General features: G+C 38.1%; 1 protein-coding gene across 1 annotated transcript; it reads left to right on the top strand.

Annotated features, from left to right (window-relative positions):
• Positions 1–3,300: 3,300 nt before the first annotated feature.
• plek (pleckstrin) lies at positions 3,301–10,537 on the top strand. Its single transcript, XM_042009506.1, has 9 exons — positions 3,301–3,527; positions 5,897–6,052; positions 6,303–6,484; positions 6,793–6,884; positions 6,982–7,166; positions 7,351–7,455; positions 7,989–8,072; positions 8,164–8,233; positions 8,341–10,537. Exons 1-9 carry the CDS (start codon positions 3,486–3,488, stop codon positions 8,478–8,480), a joined length of 1,056 nt encoding a protein of 351 aa, XP_041865440.1. The 5' UTR covers positions 3,301–3,485; the 3' UTR covers positions 8,481–10,537.
• Positions 10,538–11,121: the final 584 nt, after the last annotated feature.

Below are 11,121 nucleotides of genomic sequence, written 5' to 3'. Positions count from 1 at the left end.
TTGCTTGAGAAAGTTTGAATATAATGACAAAAAAAGCAAAAAAAAAAAAAAACAATAAAAACAAACAAAAAAAAAAGAAAAAACACCAAAGTTCAAAATGAGTGGGTGGAAGTTTAAGCTTATCTAATCCAACCCTAATCAATTATAACAGTTTTCGGTCATTATACCTTAATCACATTCATTATTAATAACAATCTCTAGACAATGCATAATGTTTTAATGGAACAATAGTGATAATGACACTATTCACTATATGTCTCATTACAGAATACATTTTTGTCATTTAGCTATGTAGTAAAAATGATCGTACTAACAACACTAACTATCTGATAAAATATAAAATGTTATCATAGAGCTGTAAATTAGTAGTAGCAGGAACAATAACAATATTAAAGCTGCAAGCAGCGATGAAGGCCCTCGCACCTCTGGCGCCGCTCCGGCCTATTGCACCGCCACCTCAGCCGGCAACCTCCCTCCCCAAGCAAGTTCGCTCTGGCTGGCAGCCTTACGCTCAGTCATCCCCATGTTTCTGCCTCGAGTGGTCATTGTATCTCTCTGACCATCATCTCATACATCAATGGGCCAAATAATGACATCAGAAGTGTTCATGACCATGTTCTGACCAATAATGTGAAACAAATCCAAACAAAAGCGTGGTTTTAAGATCTGCAGATATCAACATGGCCATTAGGTGGTGCTGTAGTGTTTGATCATGTACAAACATCTTCAGTTTGGAACTTTAATGACAACTGCCAAGTGTCACGTCCTTGGGTCAACCGAGTCCAGAGTTATAGCCACTTCCTGTTTGATGGCGAGGGACTGAAACCTCAGAGGCAGCCATTTTAATGATGATGGTGTAAGAAGATTGTGATATTTTCAATAATAAGGTCTCCAAGAATGATATTGATGAGTTTGACTACGTTTTTAAAGCTTTCAAAGGTAAAACATGTGGTACTTCCTGTTTCCAGAGGGCGGGGCTATGGCGTTGACAACATCTGGACATGTAGATGTGGTCAGCATGGAAATGATATCATACGTGGACATTTTGGTCAAGATAGGTTGTTTCATATGTAAGTTATATCAGTATCGTCTGTCATGGCGAGATATCAAAGTTTGAGGCCACGCCCCCGCCATGCCCTTTCTCCTTTGAGAAAGTTTTGCATAACTTTTGATCACACATGCCTCTGGAAGCTTCAGAGTGATTTTGAGGTAAATACGATAAAATCTGTAGGAGGAGTTCGTTCAAATGCAATGGCAAGAAACAGGCAAAAATGACCCTGAAAATGACACGTTTTACAAAATGGCCGACTTCCTGTAGAAATTAGCAAATAGGTGTAATGGACAGTTTTGTGCATCCTGGCATGGTAAATCAATGTGGTGAATTTCATGCATGTCGGTCCACGTAGGGGGCGGGGCTGGTTAATCAAAATATTGTAGGGGGCGCTATAGAGCCACTATGTCACTATTCCAGCATTTGTCAATTTGGCTGAGTTCCACGTCTGAATACGATCCTTCCTGCCGAGTTTGGTGGAGATCGATGATACACCGGGTGAGTTACAAGTACTTCCTGTTTGGTGGCGTCGGACCAATATTCGCCATGGTTACGTTTGGCGAAGGAACTTGAGATTTTTGCTGTAGTATCATGAAAGGGTTTGACCTGTTGTGAAGCACTTTCAAGTGTCTGAGGTTCATGCCTGAGGAGAAGGACCCCGACAACTGCAAAAAAGCACTTCCTGTTGAAAGTGGGCGGGGCTTAGGGCTAGACCGGAAGTGGTCATATGGGTCTGTTCGGGACCGGACCATGACTAAGCCCTGTGAGTTTGATGGTGATTGGGTGAAAAATGAGGGAGTTATACTGATTTATGATGTCATGGCGTCTTATCGAAGTTCGCCATGGCGCCACGGTCTCGCCTTGCAGCGTAGAGCAACAGTCTTCACCGGATATCATCCCCAACTTGTTTTCAGGTGTCTGATGCAGTTTGACCCCGGTTGTGTTCAAAACGTCAGAGAAGTGGGTCTTCGAGTAAAAAACATGACTTCCTGTCACCAGGGGGCGTGGCCTATTCATAATCCAATAATGACCATGTAGATGTCTTGAGGATGGGACTAGTATCATACGTGGCCGTTTTGGTTCAGAAATGTTGTTTTATGTGGGAGTTATTTCAATATCGTGTTTCATGGCGAGACATCAAACTTTGAGGCCACGCCCCCTGTACGCCGTTACTCCTTTGAGAGAGTTTTGCATAACTTTTGATCACACATGCCTTCTGAACATCCTCAGCCATTTTGGTGTCAATACGATAATATCTCTAGGAGGAGTTCGTTCAAATGCGAGGTCAGTAAAACGCCAAAATGGCGACTTTGACCCAAAATGGCCGACTTCCTGTTTTTTTTAGAGCACTACTCCAAGAGGATTTTTTGTTCGCCCGAGCATTTGGAACAAGTGCACTGATTTTCATGAAGATTGACGACATGCACTGGCGGGGCACTATAAATAGGTGGCGCTCTTGTTACATTTTGCCCAAATAGTCCCGAGCACCCCAAAATATGAAATTTTTCACATTCGAATGGGGGGGTACGCAAAATTTGGTGAGTTTTGGGGTATGTTGAGACCCCCAAAAATGCAATTCATTTGACGGACGAATAATAATAAGAAGAAGAATAAACGCTTGCATTACAATAGGCCTTCGCACCGCCTTCGGTGCTCGGGCCTAAATATCAATCATATTCAGCATACATTGGTATGTGTTAGCAGTGTCAATCATCAGGTTTGATGACTAGTATTACTCCACCTTTCTGTACTGTTCCAGTACCATATCTTTATATAGTGATTTCAATATGTGGATATTTAGGCATTGCCTGTGTTTCTTCCTAAGACACAAGACACAAAGATTTTATTTTATTTTATTTATTTTTTTGGTTTTTTTGAGGTTCTCACCAAGTGCATTTTTATAAACAATACCCTCGATCTATTTGGCTGAACACGTTTTGTATATTGTGTGTTAAGTATTGGCATTGTATAATAAGAGATAGGTAATAAAACTTCGTGACATAGTCGAAAATTAAGTTTAATTTAGATGTGGAAGTGGCCAAAGTTGGAGCACTTTCATCATAAGTTACTTTGTGCTCCATTCTGTTTCATTCCAGTTTTACTGTGACTGAAGTAAAATGTTTTGGTCAAGTATTTCACAAAAATGTACTACCTAAAAAGGTAAAAGGTAATAGGAACCAACTAACCACCAACTGTCGTTAATAATATCTTAGACAACAGGAAGGTTGTTGACCAGTCATCATGATCACACCTAACAGCACAACTTCCTGCTCGTCTCTGTGTGAGCTTGTGGTTTTGACAGAAGTGTAGAGAACAACCCATACGCGCACCGAGTGAGTGACAAATAGAGAGACAGACTAAATTTGGTGAGAAATGTTTTTGACACTCATTAAAAAGTGACAAGTTGCAGTCGACAGCATTTCAGAGCCCAACAATGGAGCCACAAGAGATCAGAGAGGGATATCTGGTGAAAAAGGTAAGACTATCTTCATTAAAGATACTAACACGCCGTTTTACATTTTACTAAACCTCTTTACATGTTTCCTACTGATAAGCAAAATTTAATAATATTAGAACAATATTTATATCTTAAGTAGTCTAAAGTTTGGAGACACTTTCACATTGGATTTAATTAGAAAATGTCTCCAAACTTTTAAGTAATATGGAATCTTAGAAGAAAAGGTTTGTTTTTGAAGAAACACACTCTTTGTAGCTGCATTGCAGAAAAAGTACTGCACACAAGTTATATAAAAGCATTACAAAGATGGTGACATAGGTGCAACTCAAGCTAGAACTATTTGAGTTTAAACCACAAGTGAATGTCCCCTGAAAGAGTAAAAATAAAAAAATAGACACATGTTAGAAATATTCAAATATACAAACATCTAAAGTTGTAACAAAACAATAAAGGGGACTAACTGAGATGACAAAGATATATGTCGTAACCGAATGAACCAACATTTAGAGACAGGAACAGGCTGTCACTTCAACGTTGCAACACATAAATGCACACTTCTGTTCTCTAGCTGAAACAGAAACCAAGTTCCTATTTCTCTTCAGAATCAAGAGTGAAACAATAAATGATTAGTTGAAACAATATTTGGGAATTGTATATCAAATAGCATTATGCTTAACTAGTGGGGGTAATTCAAATAAATAAATAAATAATAAAAGAAAAAAAAAACGTCTTTTCTTTTTCTTTTTCTTTTGTTTTTTTACTTTTAGCCAAGACTTTCTTCTCTCTGGAGACATCTAACCCGTCCACTAGAGGCACATTTATAAGATGTAACTGCTTGTGTTTTCTTGGCTTTCTCTTGGTTTGAATTTGGTGTTGTCAGACATAATTTTATTACCTTGTCTACAAGTATATTTTTTTTTTTTTGGTTTTTTTTTTTTCTTATTAACCTTTTTTAGGGCCTATTTCAGAGTACATGGCAGTAAGCTGATCATTTTGATTACATATCTCTCACCTTAATGGTTATGACCAAAGATGGTATGCTCATAACATAACATGTGCTGGTTCACTGGAGATTGTGGGTTTTCACTTACACCACACTCAATTTGGTTATTGAAGCTACACTAAAGCATGCATCCTGCTGGTGTGAAATTCAGTTGGACACCTTAAAAAGTTAAATTATTTGCTATTTATTTGAAGGAAAAAAGACATTAATCTTTGTGGGAAACTAGCCACAAATAAATGTGTTATAACCAACCTGTGGATAAATTTGATATAGGTAATTGTTTAATCAACAAAACACAAATCTACAGAGCAACAATTTAAAAGTATACGAAAAACAAAAGACTGTTTTATAAAAGTGAGAACAGCTAGTTCTATATGGAAAACCAGTGCAAACCAGTTGTGGCTATTTGTGGAGTGGGGACATTCTAATTTGCTGTTGGAACAGATAAAATGAGAAGTTAAAAAGAAGTTAGCACAAGTTAGATGGAGAATGTGATAGAAACAATGTAAAGCAAGGCACCATACAGACTGTTACTTGAGAATTCCCTTTCTTTTTTCAGATTTATTCATTAAATTATTTTAACTGATCCTTGCAACATTATATTATTATTAAAACTGGTCATTGCTTAGCAGAGTAAGCATCTTTGCTGGTGGGTGAAGATGTGGGAGGGTGAAATGAACATATTCATAGACACTGAATGAGGAAGAACACATAGTGTCATGTCTTACACTTTTGAGGTCACAAGAGCTCTTTTTTTCTTACAAAACTTTAAAATGTTCCATTTAAAGGGACACACATGAGTTTTCGGGGGGGGGGGGGGTTCTACTAGAGGTGGCCTTTTATATTTGAGGGGTTTTCTAAACAAACTTCCTATAATTCAAATAACTTCACAACAATGAGATTTAAATCCAGGGTTGGCCTTGGCCAGGGCACTGCATAACCCTTAGTTTTCTTCAACTAAGCTGTTCTTGGCAGGATGCTTTGGGTCATATTTCTGTTAAAAGGTCAGCTTCATAATTTAAATCAATGAATGCAGACAGCCCAACACAAGAGAAAAACCACAAAAAACATTGCATATCCACAACCAGTTCCACTTATCAGACAGCAGCTTGCAGAATCTCCGCATCTTGGGGTTGCCAAAGTCAGCAAATAAAACAGAAAACAAAACACAGCTCAGTAGAGGAGCAATTCATGTTTAAGTGTTGCATACATGGTGCTTCTCCTGGTGGTTATATTTGGAAAGAGGAGAAGATGAGGAGAGCAGTAAGCAAAGGTTGCTAGTGATGTGACTTGCTAGGCATAAATCAAAGTGTTCAGTAAATTTACAGCATACACTTCCTTTGAACTTTTGCTTAAGGCTGTCTGTTGTCTTATTGATCTGCAGGGTACAGTGTTGAACTCCTGGAGGGCAGTGTGGGTGGTGTTGTCAGATGATGGGGTGGATTTCTATAAAAAGAAAACAGACCGTTCACCGAAAGGAATGATCCCACTGAAGGGAGCCAAACTCCTCAGCCCCTGTCAGGATTTCAGCAAAAGGATGGTAAGAAACAGTCAAGCACAACAGTCAAGAATGAATTAGAATTTTACTGAAGGATTAGCCCTATAATAATAATCGGGAATCAAGATAATATGAAAAATATGAAATAACAGCTTACAATCAAATTTTAATTGCTATTTTTGTCATTTTCCTTCAGTAGCTCCTTTAGATGGTGAATTTTGTTATATCTGAGGGAAACTCTCTGGAGAACACTGGATATAAAGATGTAACTAACTGAGCATGTTTGGTTTAGCTGGTCTTCAAGATTACCACTGAGAAAAATCAAGATCACTTTTTCCAAGCCTCACACATAGAGGAGAGGGAATCCTGGGTAAAGGACATCAAGAGAGCTATTACCTGCCTGAATGGTGGGAAAAAGTTTGCCAGAAAGTCCACACGACGCTCCATTCGCCTGCCTGACACAATCAACCTGAAGTAAGTTCTGTGAAATCTTCCAGTTATTTGAGGAATACTATTATTATTTTTACTTTTCTTTTGTTTTGTTTTTTTTTTTTTTGTTGTTTTTTTTTAACAACTGACACATGTTAATACCAGTTTCATAGCATTTGTGTTTTTGGTGTTCTTGCTAGCTGGTCTTGCTTACAGCATAACAGATAAAATAACACAATTTGATGCAAGTTTCACACAAGTTCAACACATGAATTTGACAAGCCCATGTTTAACTCTTATTTGACTATTTCTGAACAAGCCATATTGACCTTGCTTACATTTTGTCTTCTCAGTGAGATTTACATGCTGATGAAAGACCCGGATAATGGAGTCAGAGAGCAACAACTGCAGCAAGAGAATCGAGTATTCAACCACTGCTTCACCGGTATAACAAGCTTGTTTTTTTTTTTTTTTTTTGTGGAGGAAGTTTGCTTTCTTTGTTTAACCTTCCAATTTTTCAATGCTTCTCTATTTTTGCACAGGTGCAACTGTTATAGAGTGGCTGGTTTCCCAGGGGAAAGCAAGAAATAGCCCTGAGGCCCTCATGTTAGGAACAGGGCTTCTGAATGAGGGATTTCTCCAGCCTGCAGGCGACATTTCAAAAGAGAGAGCAGAGAGTGGAGAGCAAACATCGTTCTTAGATGATACCAAAGCGCTTTACTACTTTGTAAGCACAGTGAAACAAAAACTACTATTAAGGGAAATATTGCCTTTATGGAAATGAAAGTTTGGCATTTGTCAGAAAAACCACAGTAGGAAAGTTAACATCAGTACAATAGTTAGAACGAATGAGGAAAAACGATATGTGTAAAAAGTATGGGTAATAATTGTATGCATGACTGTACTTTCAGGCTGACAGCGGGTTCTTTTGTGAAGGCTACTCCAGTGATGAAGATGTGCTTGTGAAGGAAGAATTCAGAGGAAACATCATAAAACAGGGCTGTTTGCTTAAACAGGTGAAAGTCACAGCAACATCCTTACCAAAACAGGCATCCTTACTTAATCTACAACAGTGGTTCCCAACCTGGGGTCGGGGACCTCCCAAGGGGGTCCTCCAAAGAGCACAATTGAACATTAAGAGCCATTGTGTTTAATGTCCACACATTGGCCCTATTTTAAGGAAAAACAAACTTGGGCTATATGTTGTTAATTCAACTTTGGCTTTATCGAAGGACAGGACTTAGTCAGACTACATTATTTATGATGAGAATCTTGTTTTTTAAAGCATAAAACAAACCATGGTTTTAGCTCGGGGTGGGAAAGGGGGTCCATGGCTTTTAGTATGGGGAGAAAATTGGTTGGGAACCTCTGATTGCACAGATAATGGGAAAAAAAAGAAAAGGCCTCCTGATCAGAAGCCATTGCTCTTTGTTGTCTTGTACCATTAACACGCGGAAAAAAGAGGAAGTCTGCTTCACATTTGATATGACTTTAGCAAGACCATGTTTATGATTATGTGTTTTCATATTAATATCATGTTTCAACACAGGGACACAGAAGAAAAAACTGGAAGGTGCGAAAGTTTATAGTGCGAGACGACCCTGCTTACATGCACTACTATGATCCTTCAAAGGTAGAAAAGCTAACTTGGACAAACCTGCACTTGTTGAAAACAAATTAGAAATGAGAAAAACTTTATCTTTTGTCATCACTCTGTATGTCAGGTTGATGACCCTCTGGGCTCAGTTCATCTGCGTGGAGCGGTGGTTACAGCTGTGGAGCATGTTCCTGATGGTGAGTGAGGCTGTATATCAACAGGATGCATAACTTGTGTGTCAGTACAGTTTCACTTCAATTTACCCATTTTAACTCCTTTCTCCTTTTTCTTGTCGTGGTTTCAGCAAAAAAGCACGACATTGATGGCAACCTCTTTGAGATCATCACTGCAGATGAAACTCACTACTTCCTCCAAGCTGCAACAGCTGAAGAAAGAAAGGAGTGGATCAAAGCAATACAGGCCGTGTCAAAAAGTGGAAAATAACAGCAGCAGGGGGATATCTGCCAGCCACATTTCTGACAAAACTGCACTACTATTAAACCTTAGTGCTGTTTTCTTTCTATGTAAAGTAAATGGCAAGTTTCACTTTTCTGCGTTCTATAAAACTACTCAGTGGATGTTTGTGCACTATAAGCAACATTAATCATTTAAAAATATATTAATTAAATGATCCACATTCAATAATTAAATCATAATCAGTCATTTGTGTGTTATATGTTCAATAACGTGGGTAATAAACTAGGAAAATGTTGGTAAGAGTGTTATGGTTGTATCTGGTTGTATTTATATATATGGACATGTAAATGTGCTTGCTGGTAAAACTCTTAAGTATCAGCCTTTAAAAATGTCTCAAATCTAAAAAAAGCCCCTTGCAACTGAAGGCTGGTAACAGAGCAGAAGAAACTCCTTTTCTTGGCACATTTTTCACCCACTGTGGTTTTCTGGTTTCCTCCTTGTTCATATGTCTTTCAAATGTTTGAGATAGTTAGAGCTATCACACAAACACACTCTATTCTGACTGTGAACTAGTTCTGAATCATAGTTAAGACCTTGTAGTTTCCAGGCCTGCTGCAAATGTGTGACAATTTATCTGCTACATAAATGACTGGCTTGAGTAACAGCGAGCCTATCTCACTGTCTTAAAGAGAAAACAACACCAGACAGGAGTGGCTATTTCCTACTTTGGGAATTTAAAATACTTCAGTCAAATTAATAGTTTAATTTAATTTAATTTAAGTAGAGATTAGTGATATGCAAGATGGGCTCATAGTGCTCATTTGTTGCATGTTTGAGCAGGTGGTGAATATAATATGACCAAAAGAAATGCCTAAAATCTATTTAGATGAAATCAGCATTGTAACAAACCAGAACCCCTGTTTCCTTCTGTGATCAAATTCTCTCGCAGATGTTTGCTCTAGCCATCATGAACAGTTTCACTCCAGTGAATCAACTTGAATAATTTGAACAACACTTTCCTTCCTGTGTGATCAGACACATGGGCACCAAACACCCACTCGTGCATTTAGACAGCTGTTCAGTTTGTTCCCACTGCCTACTCCTCACCACAGACCAATGAATTGTGCAGAGGCCCTTACTCCTGTATACTAACATTAAGCAAATATTAAGTTCTTGGGTTTGATTCAGCATAACAGTATATTCTCCAAAAGTTATTGCTGCATTTGCATATTTTATAATGATCACCAGTAATGTTTCTAATTTTAGTTTATTATTTGTTCTTAGAAGAAACAGAAAAAGAAAAACAGGTTTTTCCCAATCATTTATAAATTGAAGGCATTTTACAGTTCTAACACTGGAGGGCGCTATATATCAATCTAACTTTCTTGCTTTGTGTTTTTTTACATCCTTGCATAGAGGAATGCTGTTGCAAATGGTCAAAAGCCAATGAACTTCATTTAAAAAAAGTGAGAAGTAGATTTGGCATGCTGCTTCTCACATTTTATGTATATATACATTGAAATTTTAAGATTATGTGGTCTATGAGTGAGCCTCAGAGTGTTGCATGTGTCCTTTTTGATAAAAAAACAGATGCCATCCATTCAAGCTCCTGGGAAGACAGGAACTCATTTAAAAAGCGGAAACTAATTTCTCTTATTAAGTTCTAGCTTGTAAGGTTCTAATGAGCCTTTTTAATTAACCATTAAATCATCTTATCCTGATTGTACTATAAGCACAAGGAAATTGAGAAATAAAGTGGTGATGAGGGTTAAAAAAGCTTAGTTCATTGTCAGTATGGTTGTGGTGCAATGTTAAATGACTCATAGCAATTTGCAAAAAGTCAACGTGTCTAATGTAGCACAAAGCTCTGAACACATCAAATGGAACATGCTAATAGAAGTGGGATCTCCAGAACTGCTGGAGAGCCAACAGTTTATCACATTCACTTTGCAGCTCCAAACTCGGACTCAATCATATCATTTTGTCTGATAATGTTACAAACTTCAGGTCACATGCATTTCTTTACAGAGATTGTCGCACCCAGTGTCATTTAATAAACCACTCTGGTCACACCATCACCCGTCTTTAAAATTGATCTACTCCCCTTTAAAAACCTGCAGCATTGCAGAAGGACAGGAAGCTGTCTGCTCTCTGATTGGACAGTGTGATTAGTCACCATCCAATCAGATGGATGTAAAAAGACAGACAAAATTTGCAACCACAACTTCAGAGTTTTGCACTCAGTTTTGTGCTTCACAGCTGTGAAACAGGATGTTTGCAAAATAACTTGTTATCTCTTTTACAACCATGCAAATCTTATTTTGCACATTCGCAAACTTTTTTATTTTCTTTTTTTTTTGCAGGATAACAAACTTGATTTACAAATACAAACTCTGCAGTTACAAAATCTTCATGGCTTTATAGTGAGCCCATAGTCACACAGAGGTCAGAGGTCAGAGTGGTACAGAGTGGTACGGAGAGGCCAGGGGGATCTTTAGCTGTGGTGGTATAAGTCTATCATTAAACATCCTCCTGAAACTGATCAGCACATTACGTGGCAGGTTTGAGGTGTTGTTCAGGTCATGTGCCTCCAATATGTGCGTATTTTCAAGACTCTGTCTCTACTATCTTAAAGTTATATTGTGAAAATCTGTAGTCTTTATGTTGT

The sequence above is a fragment of the Melanotaenia boesemani genome, chromosome 16 (assembly GCF_017639745.1).
Source record: "Melanotaenia boesemani isolate fMelBoe1 chromosome 16, fMelBoe1.pri, whole genome shotgun sequence".
NCBI classification, from domain to species: Eukaryota; Metazoa; Chordata; class Actinopteri; order Atheriniformes; family Melanotaeniidae; genus Melanotaenia; species Melanotaenia boesemani.
Note: the sequence above shows the minus strand (reverse complement) of the source record. Positions and strands in the feature narration are given on the sequence as shown.

Coding starts and splice junctions, on each gene's coding strand:
- plek (XM_042009506.1), top strand. CDS start 3,486: ATGGAGCCACAAGAGATCAGAGAGGGATATCTGGTGAAAAAG. Junction 3,528..5,896: donor AGGGATATCTGGTGAAAAAG/GTAAGACTATCT, acceptor ATTGATCTGCAG/GGTACAGTGTTGAACTCCTG. Junction 8,073..8,163: donor ACTACTATGATCCTTCAAAG/GTAGAAAAGCTA, acceptor TCTGTATGTCAG/GTTGATGACCCTCTGGGCTC.